Raw genomic sequence first — 13,724 nt, 5'->3', positions numbered from 1 at the left:
ATCTTCTCAACTTGGTGTGAAGATTCTGTTGATTCTGTTTTCCCTTTTCTTTGGTCCAGCTGATTTTCTAACTGGTTCATAAACCTTCACAATGCTGATTTTCTAACCTTCACATCATTGATTCTTCTATAAAAGCTCTGTATTTTAATTAATCTCTTTGTTCATTGATTCTGCTAAACTCTGTGTAGCGCTTTTGGGTTCATCTTCTACGCTCTACTATCTATGAATGATAAATCTTTTCTTATGTAGAATATTGAAACCTCTCATTTGTATTTTAAAATATATACCCTGCATTAAAATCTCTCTTCGACCAACGAAGAATGTCTCTAGCATAATGGGCTAAACTCGCACAACGTTGCGAACCAAAGTTCAAATTCTGGTTGGAAGAGGTATCCACATTTAGTGTCCAACACACTTCGAATAGGATTACTTCTAGTGGAAGAAACGTATAAGTAATCCAAAAAAAACACAAATCGCTCTCCTGTGCTGAACCAAAACAGACCTTTTCAATACTTTCTCAAACACTTCAAATTTTCACTCTCTTCCATTATTATAAATCTTCAAGAATCTTCCACTATGAATTATATTTTTTTCTGTTAACCCTCCGATTCCCAAGGGAGGCGGGTCCTGGTAATCCGGAGTTCGTCCGGAGGTAAGTAAAGTCTGATAAAAAATTGTTGCATCCAGTAATCGAACTCAATTTCTCATGAACAATTTGTCCTTTTCTGTAGCTCATTAACCAATGAATTACAATCTTCAGGATTACATGTAAGTTAACCTTTGGTTTAACATTAAATCTTCTAGAATAAAATGCTTCTAATCCTCCCACAGTATCAATTATGTAGAGTTGTTACATATACCTTTCAATTTCTGTAACACACAATCATTATTTATGTGCTTTCGTTCCCAACTGTTTCTCCAAAATCGTTTACCTTTCCTCTAAATCAAAGGCTGCATATTTATACATACTTGATTCCGATGGCTTTAACTCATCATCATCTGCATTAACATCTTAATAAAGTGTTACATATTGAAAAGGGGAAAACTGATTTTGTTTATTTTCTTATTCGATGTGTAATATCATGATCTCTTTTTTTAATACAAATGTTTAGGTTAGTTAGTTGCGCAGCAGAGTTCACTAGAATCAGGACACACATGTCTCAAAGTTTAAAAGCGAAGTGTAGAGATATATTTACAAATCGCGCATCAAAGAGGTTCTCATGATGACAAAGGGAGTTCGACCCGCGACATTGTGGGTGAGTGAGGGTATGTCATGCTAGTGCAGGTTTTTGCATGTATCTCTCTAGCTTCCTTCTTCTTTTGGTCGGTAGAAGGAGTGATAAATACTACACGAAACACACGCATAAATGGAAGATCATGGGTTTGAATCCAAGACATCACAAATATTGTATATTCAATTGAAAAACTATACACTTTGTCACATGAAATTTTATGTTATTTATCATTTGCCTTATTCATAAATTCACAAACCCTAATTTTACTGTTTGTATTGATGGGCCTAATTTCACTTCACTACCATCTCCCATGTCTCACAAATTATTCTAACAGAACACATTGTAAATCCTGCTTACTTTCTTGATTTATTGCTAACACAAAAGAAAAGAGAGAGAACAAGAAATAGTTATGGCATAAGAAAATATTGGTAGCATCAATGCAAATTTCCAGACTGAGAATGAGACCAATATTCTTTTACAAGCTTCCTAAACATCGATTCTTCTCTCTTCATCAAGTTCATTGGCTCGTCATACTCCGCCAATTTTCCTGTAAACATAGTCATTGTCTTTCTTTTCTTTGAAGTAAAAAAAAATCTGATCAAACATATTCTTTTTCATCAAACCATGTCATAACAAACATTGATTTTCGCGTGTGTCTGAAGTATATATCAGATAAACTTAATTATTTTGGAAGACATAAGAAATTGTTCATGTAGTTTTGGATTAGCCTTAGATAGAGGGACAAAAACTCAAAAAGCAACTTACCATCACTGATTGAAAGAACCATATTGCAGTCCATCACAGTTGGTATCCTGTGAGCTACTGTGATCACCGTACAATCTGCAAACTCAGTTCTAATAGTTTTCTGCAGAATCAGATCAGTTGAGTTATCAATCGATGCAGTTGCTTCATCAAGTATCAATATTCGACTTCTCCTTAAAAGTGCACGCCCCAAACAGAATAACTGCCTTTGTCCCATGCTCCAGTTTGATCCATCATCAACAACTGCACAACAATTTTTCACTATTTATAAATTAACTGAAGACAAAATCACCAAGACCAAGGAAATACATTCAAAAGATAAATACTTTTTCGTAAATATCCTAACATTTTTCAAATAAAAACTCAAATTCAAAATAGAGCTATTGATGGAACTTCAATAATCAATACACTTAATTAAACAATATATTGTAGTATGAAAAAACCTTCATGAAGGCCAATAGATGGGATAAATATTAACCATGAAAGTGTACCTGTGGAGTTTAAGCCCTCGCCTTTCTCTTGGACAACTTCTCGCAATTGACACTTTCCAAGAACCTTAATATTGTGAAAGAATTATTGCACATTTTCTATCCTAAGAAAAGTTAACTATAATGTAGTATATCTTACCTCCCATATCTCTTGATCGGTGTGTTGAGATAAAGGGTCCAAGTTAAATCTTACTGTCCCGTTAAAAAGTGTAGGATCTTGAGGTATAATTCCAAAACGTGACCTCAAATCATGAAGGCCAATAGATGAGATGTCTATGCCATCAACTACGACTTTTCCTTCGGTTGGTTCCACAAGACGAAATAAAGCACTGATAAGAGTGGATTTCCCACTGCCTGTTCTTCCAACAATACCAATCTTGTGACCTGCTTCAAATGTGCATGTGATCCCGTGAAGTACAAGTGGTCCATCAGGCCTGTATCGTATCTAGCATGGTACGATCAAACAAATTATGTACGCTATTTCAACTCCCATTTTTTCTGAACATTATGTTTCACATTTTTAAAATAAAGTCCTAATTACCTTCAGGTCACATATTTCGACTTTGCCTGCAACTGGCCAATTCAAAGGAGGATGATTTCCTTCTACAATTTCTTTAGCCTCACTTTGTATATGCATATATTGATTTAGCCTCTCTACTGATATTATATGATTTGCAAGAGTGCATTGAATTTGAGTTGTATATACCAAGGAAGCATTTAGTGTAAGACCATAAGACAAAGCCATGCCGATATATCCTGGAATGAAGGAAATTGAAATTTAGTTATTTGCATAACGAGAGTTGAAGATATTTTTTGAGGATAGAAAAAAATAATTAGAATATAATTATAATACAGAAACAATGACATTTCGGATATTCAAATAAGCAAATTCTCACCGGAACTGAAAGTCCCCGATGGAAGCATAACCATGCAAAGCGCTGTAGTGGCAAGAAGACTTGCACCTATTGTTTCTAACCGTAGGATCAACCACTCATTTGAGGCAAAATTATGAAAAAATGCACTAGCATTAATGTCTATTAGATCAAGATTCTTCTCAAAAAAGCGATCTTCCTCCTCAAAAGCTCTTATTGTCACTGCTCCGGCAACAGTTTCAGCTACATGATTAGCTACATAGGATTTCGTTGTGCCACTTATACGCATCACTTCTTTTGCAGCGGTGAAGTAGTATCTCTGCTTAAAACACAATAATGTTTTATGGAATCTAATCTTAGAGATAATCTAGATAAGAAACTAATCATTTCGAACCAAGAATGGTTTAAATTGTATAAAAAAATATTAAAAAAAGTTACTAATATCATAAAAGCTGCAAACTTGTTAAAACATGTGCATAACCTTAAAGAAGAATGGCGATAAAAGTTACTAATTTGATTGTTTTCTCAATGTTATTTCAAATACAAGACACCATTTCATTATTGCAATATAAATCAAAGGACATGTCCGTTACCTGCAAGCGAAGTGTAACATAAACCATCGGTATAACCACAATTATTACTTGCCAAGTGACAACAGCTAAAATTGTAAGAGTAGAATAGAAAATTATAGTGCTTCCCACCGAAAAACATAAGCTAAATGGCATGTCCAGATCCAAAATGCTAAGATCAGATGAAACCTAAACAAGGAAATAATAGTAATTAAAATATCAATTTTTTTCTATTTTACTTCATAACAAGAGAAATATTTGTTTAATAGGCTTACCCTACTTAGTATCCTTCCCAATGGTGTAGCGTCATAAAAAGACATTGGTGCACGAAAGAGGGACTTCATCAATCGTAAAAATAAATATTTTGAAGATTGAAGACCTAAAGAAACTACAAATAGACTTCGTATCAACATGAAAAATGCTGAAGAAAATCCAATCAGGGAATATACTAAAATCAACTGCAACATGCTGACACGAGGATTGTCAACGTTAGCAGCCATCCACAAGTTTTGTAGTATTTGACAAACCACAAAAATAAGGTGACTAAATGTAGAAACAAAGAAGAAAATATAGCCTTTCATATTATTCAAATATTGTAAGTAAGGCTTCAACCCTTTGTCTCCTCTCTCTCTTTCTTCTTGCTTAATTAATTGATTTCCATTTGTTTCTTTAAATGGATTTTCCATGATATCTTGAGCCATCTTTCTAGAAGTTGAATATCCTTGAGAAAAAGAAAAGTTCGGAAACTGGTTAGAATCAACGGTCTCCTTGTGAGCATTGACAAGGTTTTCGAATTCCTTGTTTGTGGTCAATAGTTGATGATAAGGACCGGCTTGTAAGATTACCCCATCTGACATCAACTGCAAAGAAAATAAAATAGTTGAACAATGCATAAAAAAGGAAGTAAATGAATAGATACGATTATTTTCTTTGGTAGAAATTAAAACTGTTAGATACATTATGTGAGCAACAATGCAAAAACATCCAACAGAAGCCACTCTTAATTTGTAGTAGCAGGATAAACAAGTCGAAATCGAGGAAAATATTACAAAATTAAAATTAGTAACGTCAAGATGAATGAAATTACCAAGACAGAATCAAATTCTGGGAGAAAGTCAACTTGGTGAGTCACGAGTACGAGAGTCTTCCCTTTGAGTCCGTCCATGATGTATTCCTGTAAAGATTCAAAGCCATCTTTTAGTAAAAAATTCCATTGGACAATATGATGAATGTGAAGGAAAAAAATCATTACATTAAACAAACTTTTTGCAGTATGTGCATCAACAGCACTAAATGGATCATCCAAGAGATATATATCAGCATTCTGATAAAGAGCACGAGCTAGTTGAATTCGCTGCTTCTGACCTCCACTTAAGTTAACTCCTCTCTCGCCTATTTCGGTGAGGTCACCATAGGGAAACAACTCAAGGTCCTTTATCAGTGCAGACCTTTGAAGTGTTTCTTGATATCTTTGATCATCTAACTCGGATCCAAACAAAATATTTTCCCGTATTGTACCTGTTTGTATCCACGCTGTTTGAGAAACATATGCAAACTTTCCATAAACATCAATCTGTAAATCAAGAAAGAGAATCTTGTATTATTGTATTAAGTTGAATTTTAGGATAAAAAATATGAATGTCATCGAAACTATAACCAATTTGAGTATGAAAGGAAATGGAAGCTTACAGTTCCCTTTGTATTTGGAACTTCTCCGAGAATTGTTGCTAAGAGGGTTGATTTTCCTGAGCCAACTTCTCCACAGATAGCCACCTTTTGCCCACGTCTAACGTCCAAATTTATGTTTCTTAGTGTTGGATTTGATGCCTTACCTTCCCATGAAAAGTCGGCTGATTTTATTAAAACTGAGCCTTTGAGGTTATCATTATTGCACATGTTCTTCAAATTTTCACTCTGCAGTTCTGGAGCCTCAAGAAAATTTTGAATCCGAGAAAATGCGACTTTGGCTTGAATAATCACAGCAACAACATCTGGGATTGCTAGAATTGGCTCTTGAACAAGGCGTAAAGTTGCTACGAAAGTGAAAACATTGCTTGCACGCAAAGGAACTTTCAGGAAGTAACATGCTATAAAAGAAGCAGCAGATACCAACACCGGCGAGGTCCAAAATAGAAAGACAATGTATGCCTTTCTTAGTAGCACTGCATATAGCAATTTGAGTTCCACATTTCTTAATTTTTCTATAGAACTTTTAAAATGTGTTTCCCATGCATATAGCTTTAGCACTTTCATACTCACAAGAGCCTCAGAACTAGCCTTCAATCTCTCGTCTTGTGCCACCATAAGTTCACTCTGAAACTTGTGTTGCAACTTTGCTAGTGGAGTGTTGCAAAGCATCGTGAGAACTATCACTGCCATTGAAGCTATTGTTGCTGGTCCAATTGCACCAAAAAGAATTACTAATGCAATACACATTTGGAGGATTGTGGTCCAAGTCTGGTGAAACCAGAATGGAAATTCTCCAATTCTATAAGTGTCCACAGTCATATAATTCATTATCTCGCCACTCGAGTGAATCAATCTAGCAGAATTGGATAGTCTTAATGTTTTTTTATAAACGACTGCGGTAAGTAGTGATCTAACTTTCATGCCAACAAGTCTTCCGCGAAAATACCATTGTCTCTGTGATATGGATTCTATGATCTTTATGAAGAAAAGTGATATGGCCAATATATAACCTTCATATTTGAAACTTTCATTTCCCTCAGAAACCAATATAAAAGCATTAAGAAGTAAAGGGCCACAAGATATAGCAAGTACCTTGAGCAAAGCAAAGAATCCTGTTATTAAAATCTCTCTTCGGTGGCACCGAACTATTGTCCATAAAACCGATGAATCTGATGATGGTTCATTTTGCCTATGCTTGTATAACTGTTCTTCGAATGAAGAATAACAACTTTTTGCTCTCTCGGACTCTCTTAGCTTCGGGATATCCTCATCTTGAAGTTCTTTTTCTTGACCCCTTTTCATCAATGGATTCAACCACGAAAACGATGTTTTACTAATGAACCCAACTTTGGCAAATGGGGTTAAATGGCTATCAGTAACATCATTTAATTGCATATTTATGGGGGCATAAAGGCTTTCAACAGTTTCTCTATCAACATCTTCACATTGACATGCTTTGTATGTGCATAACAACAGTAAAGTTGCTCCTATAGCAGATAAAAAATCTAAAGTTGCCTTGAAGGACAATTTTCTGCTGCCAATTGCATAAAATATGGATAAAGGACATAATATAGAAGAAACAAAAAATATGAGAATAGAAAACATCCAAAACCATGCTCTTGGCAGTTGTTTTATCTGAAGACTTATAGTTAAACTTACAAACAACCATGTTGATCCATGAAAGAGTTCGAGCAACCACCAATTAAGAGGAAATGCGTCGTGGTTTTTCCTTATATTCTCTTCTAATACCCAAATTCCTAAACATAAATGCAAAAACCCAAGAGAGCCATTGATAATGGTAGAAACTAGCTGCAAGTTTGAATATTGTACTAGACTCCGAAATGGCCTCGAAGAAGACTTCAGGATCATGTTGAATGATAATATGATCAACAAGAACACATCAAAGAAAATTACCAACAAATGGTTGATGCATGAGGATGGATCTTTTAAAAGTTTTACATCATAACAAAAAGGCTTTCCTCCATTCTCAGTAGGACAGTCCCCACAAATCATGCTCCAAAATTTATCCATCTTCTTTTTATGTTCTTTCTGTTGTTCAATGCCTATAATAAAAAGGGAAAAACATAATCATGTCTATTTTGAGCAAACTTTTTCCTAAAACTTGATACTATATACTATATGATAAGGGATCAATTCTTCCTCTCAAAGCATTAGTTACATGGTAAATATATATAGAAGAGGCTAATGAACTATCATAGTCACCACATTGGATTATTGTTTACAAGTGAATATAAGCTATATATAAAAGAAGTAGAATAACAATATTTATCAAATTAACTTTATCAAGTAGGCGTAAATGCATTTTTAACCCGTTAACTTTTCAAAAGTTGTTATTTTGACCCCCTAAAAAAACACTAACAATTTTGCCCTCTATCTTTAAGGAAATATGTTCTTTTGACCCTATATCAATAGGGAAATATGTTCTTGTACCCCTCTATCTTTAAGGAAATATGCTCTTTTTCCCCCTTATCTTTACAAAAAGTTGCGATTTTGGCCCCTTATTTTGGGACATGTGGTGTCTTCTAAGCAGTTTTGCAACTTTTAAAGAGTTAAGGGGTTAAAAATGTATTTAACCTTATCAAGTATTTGTATTCTTGCCAATAAACTTGGATATGTTGGGAAAAGTATCAATGAATATCAATAATCAAAACATTCGCAAGCAACAACAACAGATCTAGATCTAATCTAGCAACCAAGTGTAAAGCAAAACCACATTTGAATCAAAAACAAGAAAAAGATGGTAGAGAATAGAGAACAACACAACAAGGAATTGTTCACACAGTTCGACCCAGCAATGACCTACATTTGAAGGAGAGAGATATCTCCCCTTCACTATCATTGAGTTTCTTATAAAGAGATACAAAGAGTTACAAGAAATTTGCTTTGAAAAAGCCTTTCAAGAGAAATCCTAATTTCTACCATTTTCCCCAATTTTTCATGTGACCAAGAGACTCAATAATTTTATTACATAAGGTGTTTACAAATTGTTTCCGAACTCTAGAATCTAACCCCAAAATGAACCAACCCTTAGCCTTTGAATTCCTATGGTTATCCTCTTTTGGTCTCCCAAGATTCATCCAAATTGCTCACAAAGATTCAACCTATTATGTGTTCCCCAACTTTTCTAAGTCATGAATCTCTCCGCAAATGACACCAACTCATTCCCAAGAGCCCCCTTTTCTGTTTCATCTAACGTCCATCAACATTTAGCCTCTAAGTTTCTTAAAAGTTTCCTAATTTCGTTTCATGAGATTTTGCAACAAATGGATTAAATGCTTATATGATATCTAAATCCCGAGAAAATCTCGCCACGGTTTTCCTAGATCGTGCCAAGATTCCAATCTACACAATAAAATTGCATCTAGTAGGAAAAATCGTGCCACGATTTTTTCAAATCGAGTGACAATTTTTCTGATGAGTTCAAAACTCAATTTTGAGTCACATCCCAACATTAACATTGAAGTGACTAAAAAAAGTTAGATGTACATATTATATTATTTTTTTGTCAAGACGGAAATATTATTAATTAGAGTGTATAATTAAAAAGATTAATTTATGTTTAAAATTGGAAGTTGCACTCATTTATTGGGTTACTCAAAATTATATTAAAAAAAATTAATGAAGTGGAAGTAGTGTTTTTATTTATATTTTTTGTTGATAGATATGAAAGAAAATAAAAAAATGGAAGTAGTAAGAAAAAGAAGCCATAAGAAAAATATTCGAAAACATTAAAAATAAACCATAAGAAAAAACAAAGATGAAAAGGCCCTATACCTTAGAATATGAACAGTTTAGTGTGTACTTCTACAAGGATTGTTGCAAACATCAAATAGAGAAAACCAACAAATGCATGAAACTATGTTTGTCTGTTTTTTATGTTGTGTGCTAAATACAACTCCGTCTATATAGGAAAAGTGATGGTGTATGAACTTAGTTTGAGTATGCTATAGTGAAATGATAGATATTGATTTTGTTAGAAATTAAATGGTCTTTATTACAAAATGGTCCTAGAACTTCTTGTCAACAAATACAAAATGGACCAACTTTTTGTGTACCATACCCTGTTTGATTTAAAAATTGGTCATGGGACAGCTTTTTATCAAGAGTACATCCATCAAAAATACTATAATATCCTTTACTTTTAGGCACATGTTAAGCATCTCAAAAAGAACAACTTTATATTGGAAAACACATTATATCAACTTTTAATAAGTTCAATGCATGATTTTTTATACATATATTTCTATAATATATTCCTTAACATGTTCCCTTGAGGGCATAAGTTAGCATTTGTCTATCCTTTTTATGTTCTAACATAAAAAAATATCATATCTCCATATATCGCTCTCGAATACAATTCTATATCATGTTCTAATACTTACTATTTTACGAATCAAACGCACCAATATCATGAAACGTTAATTAGATGAGACATACCACATTACATGTTAATCAAACATCAATGTCAAGTAAATAGAGAATATCTAGTCTGTGAATTTTATGTAATTTTATTCACAAATGTGTAATTGTGTAATGGTCGCGTAGGTTAGCAAGCACTAAACCTAGATTGAAAAGAACAAATTTGCAAGCGATAAACTTGTGAAAATAGAGTTTTGGAATCCACCAAAAATTGAGAAAAACTCTCTAAAATATTATTGATTGAATAAAAGTTTTCTCTTAGGTTATAACTGTTAAACTTAAATAGGGAAATAAGAAAATCCTAATAGGCCAAAATAACAAACCGGAAACATTCTCTTAGGCTATAACTGTTAAGCTTAAATAGGAAAATAACAAAATTCTAATGGGCCAAAAATAACAAACTAGAAACAAATTAGAAAGTTTTAAAAAATTAGGCTTAAACAAAAAAATACTAGTAAATTACTAATAAAACCCCGTTGCATTCGGCCATTATTGGAAGGTTTTTAGTCGTGAAAGACCTAATTTTATTGGCAAGTTAGTGTTGTCGTGACATTCATGTTATAATTTCAGACATTAAAGTACATCCCCAAAATGAATATTTTAACAGACACTTACAGTGTGAAAGATGTATTCTGTCTATCCCCAAAATTAGATATTATTTGTACTTATGCTAACGACTTTGAGGGTCAAGGATTCTATTCACTCATTTAATTCATTTTGTTTTTTTTAACAAGATTTAATTCATTTTGTCCTCTTTTATTTTGTTTGGTGGTAGACAATCCTTTAGATTTAACGTTGTCCAGCTATGGTAGTTGTAATAAGACAGATATGAAACAAATTGTCTTGCAGAGTTGGTGCATGGTTTAATGGTGTAGGGAATCTAAACATCTTTTTCAACGATATTTTTTTCATGCACACTCTTAAAATATTCAAAAGAAATTATATTTTGTTACAAAAATTTGACACCAAATTAAATAGTTAATGAATATATAATAAGCTGTAATATATTGAACACAAGTAAGCACAATATATTTTTTATAATATATGAAATAACAATAATCATTGAAAACACTAATAAATAAAGGAGTTGGAATTCTAATCTCAGTTATAGTGTCCAATGTGACGATTCTTGTACTTTTGACAATTGAGCTAAGACTTGTATAAACCAATTTTTAAAAGGCATTAACTAACAATTTTTAAGTGTTTAAATATTCATATACACATATTAGTTTTTTTTTTTTTCTGAAGTAACACACACATTAGTTAACCATTCAGCTTGTGATTTATATATACACGATATTCAAATGTTTTAATATACATTTTTTTAGGGAAGAAAATCATTGCATTTCATTAGCTAAAATATGCCAAATATATGTAGGTACATCATCAATCACATGAGGGCTAGGATTAGATAGGGCTACCTAAGCTAACTCGTGAGCTACCCTATTTGCTTGCCTCCGGCTGAACTCAACATGAGAGTTCTGAAATCTATCAACTAGCAGCTGTTTCAAGCAGTGATAATACATCCAAACTTGATACTATCTTCTAGACTAGAATTGACACAATCACCAACCTTTTTACAATCGAGAATAAAATCTACATTATCATACATGTTGGAACACTATGTGTGTTGTGTGTGAATTGCAAAATTCATATGTCACACATTAGATAGTTTAAACACAACACTAGTATTTATATGGTGGAGGTAGGACTTCCAAGGGTGTGTCATTCAAGATATTGAGTTTTGTAAACAGGTGATGACGCACTCAACATGATCGTCGCAGTCCCATAGATAATGTCTCGAAATCTTAAATTTAATAAATTTTTTTTTTTTTGTTTGTTCACGTGTTTGGCACACACCTATGCGTGTCTACTAATTTTAGCCTGTCAATTTTTGTCCCTTAGGGTTTAATGATTGGTCTTACGACCATAGTCCATTTCGAGATAATTAGTCCCTCTAGTTCTTTTAAGAGTGACCATCGAGCACAATCCCTAAGAGTTAACCCTTCGAAAGTTATAGAGTTGTCATCCAAACCATAATCCCCTAGAGTTGTCATTTTGGAAATTAGAGAGTGATCGTTGTGTCATACTTGAGTGATCTCAGTACCATATTTAATGGTGTATTTTTAGAACGGATCCTACAATGCAGTAAGACTCTGATACAGTTGTACCTAGATTGCTTTATCATAAGGACATCATGTTTGATAGTCTACATGCATAATTTTTTACAGTGTCAGAAAACGTCTTAAAGAGAGCGAGATAGTTTATAAGTCATTCCAATAATTTCTTGGCTTAATTGCACTTTTCTCTCCTATCTTTTGCTAATTGTGCGATTTTGCACCCCCTCTTTATTTTTGAGCGATTTTGCACCCCATCTTTTGCCAATTGTGTTTTGTTCAAAATCATCAATAAAAGAGAGGTAAAGGGGCTAAAGATAGGGTGCAAAATCACTCAAAAAAAAGAATAGGGGGTGCAAAATCGCACAATTATCAAAACGATAGGGGGCAAAAGTGCAATTGAACACAAAGATGGGGTGCAAAATCGGTCAAAAAAAGAGAGGGTGCAAAATCGCATAATTAGCAAAAGATAGGTAAAAAGTGCATCTAAGCCTAATTTCTTCTGTTATTGAAAGAAAAAAAATTTAACTTTCTTTTTTAACTATTCTTCCAAATACTACATGATATTCATTAATCACAATTTATATTTAAATTACTTTTTTTTAATTAATAACGTTCAAAATTGTACTACCTATGTCCCTAATTATAAGAACCTTTGGAGAATTTTTTTTGTCCCTTTTTATAAGACCCCTTTGCTATTTTCAACTACATTAATTATTTCTTTACATACATGCTTTTATTTATTATACATCTTTTTCTTCAATAAACAATAAATAGCATATGGAAAACATAAACCAACTCTCTCTCTCATAAGGATAAAATTGTAAAAACAATACTCCCTCCGTCTCACAATAATTGTTTCTTTACCCATTTTTATTTTTCTCAAAATAATTGTCACTTTAGAATATCAATGCAGCATTTATTATTTTTTTCCCATTATTATACCCTTATTTATTGAATTTCATCCAACTTTACTACTCCACTAACTACAATTAATAAGGGTGTTTTAGTAAATGACACTAATTTTACCATCAAAATCAACACAATTAATCATTTTCTTAATAACCGTGCATAAACCTTAAACGACTCTTATTTAGAGACGGAGGGAGTAGTAATTACAAACAACTTTAATACAAATATTCACTTTCTTAATTCCCGTGATTTTAGCAAAGGGGTCTTATATATAGGGACGGAGTAATTAATTGTGTTAAATTGATGGTTAAAAATTGTAACACCTTCATATTTTCGTAATCAACCTTAGATGAAAAAATTGAATAGCATTGACATTTTCAACCACTATGTTTATCCACTTAGAACAGATCCTTACAAAGAAATTATATCAACATTGGTCCGGTGGTGAAAGTGGATGGATGGTGCTAATTCTTTATAAGAGTCATAATTTTTAGGATACGGAATTAATGTAACATAAATGTTATATTTAATACCATTTAACCTAGGAATGAATTTAAGTGGTTAATGAGATCAATCTAAGACAAATTATTTAAAAGAAACTGAGTTTAATTTTTTTTTTAAACAACCTTCAAGTCAAACT

At 32.9% G+C, this 13,724-nt stretch overlaps 1 protein-coding gene across 1 annotated transcript; it reads right to left on the bottom strand.

The window, feature by feature from the left end:
* Positions 1 to 1,382: 1,382 nt before the first annotated feature.
* On the bottom strand, positions 1,383 to 9,573 carry LOC25496027 (ABC transporter C family member 10). The gene is made up of 12 exons (XM_013596294.3): positions 9,411 to 9,573; positions 5,616 to 7,678; positions 5,179 to 5,499; positions 5,014 to 5,100; positions 4,202 to 4,786; positions 3,951 to 4,115; positions 3,382 to 3,676; positions 3,027 to 3,241; positions 2,625 to 2,930; positions 2,489 to 2,552; positions 2,001 to 2,240; positions 1,383 to 1,782 (listed from the first exon to the last, which is right to left on the bottom strand). Exons 2-12 carry the CDS (start codon positions 7,644 to 7,646, stop codon positions 1,670 to 1,672), a joined length of 4,422 nt encoding a protein of 1,473 aa, XP_013451748.2. The 5' UTR covers positions 7,647 to 7,678; positions 9,411 to 9,573; the 3' UTR covers positions 1,383 to 1,669.
* Between the last annotated feature and the right edge of the window lie 4,151 nt (positions 9,574 to 13,724).

Source organism: Medicago truncatula, chromosome 6, assembly GCF_003473485.1.
Source record: "Medicago truncatula cultivar Jemalong A17 chromosome 6, MtrunA17r5.0-ANR, whole genome shotgun sequence".
In the NCBI taxonomy this organism is placed as follows: domain Eukaryota; kingdom Viridiplantae; phylum Streptophyta; class Magnoliopsida; order Fabales; family Fabaceae; genus Medicago; species Medicago truncatula.
Note: the sequence above shows the minus strand (reverse complement) of the source record. Positions and strands in the feature narration are given on the sequence as shown.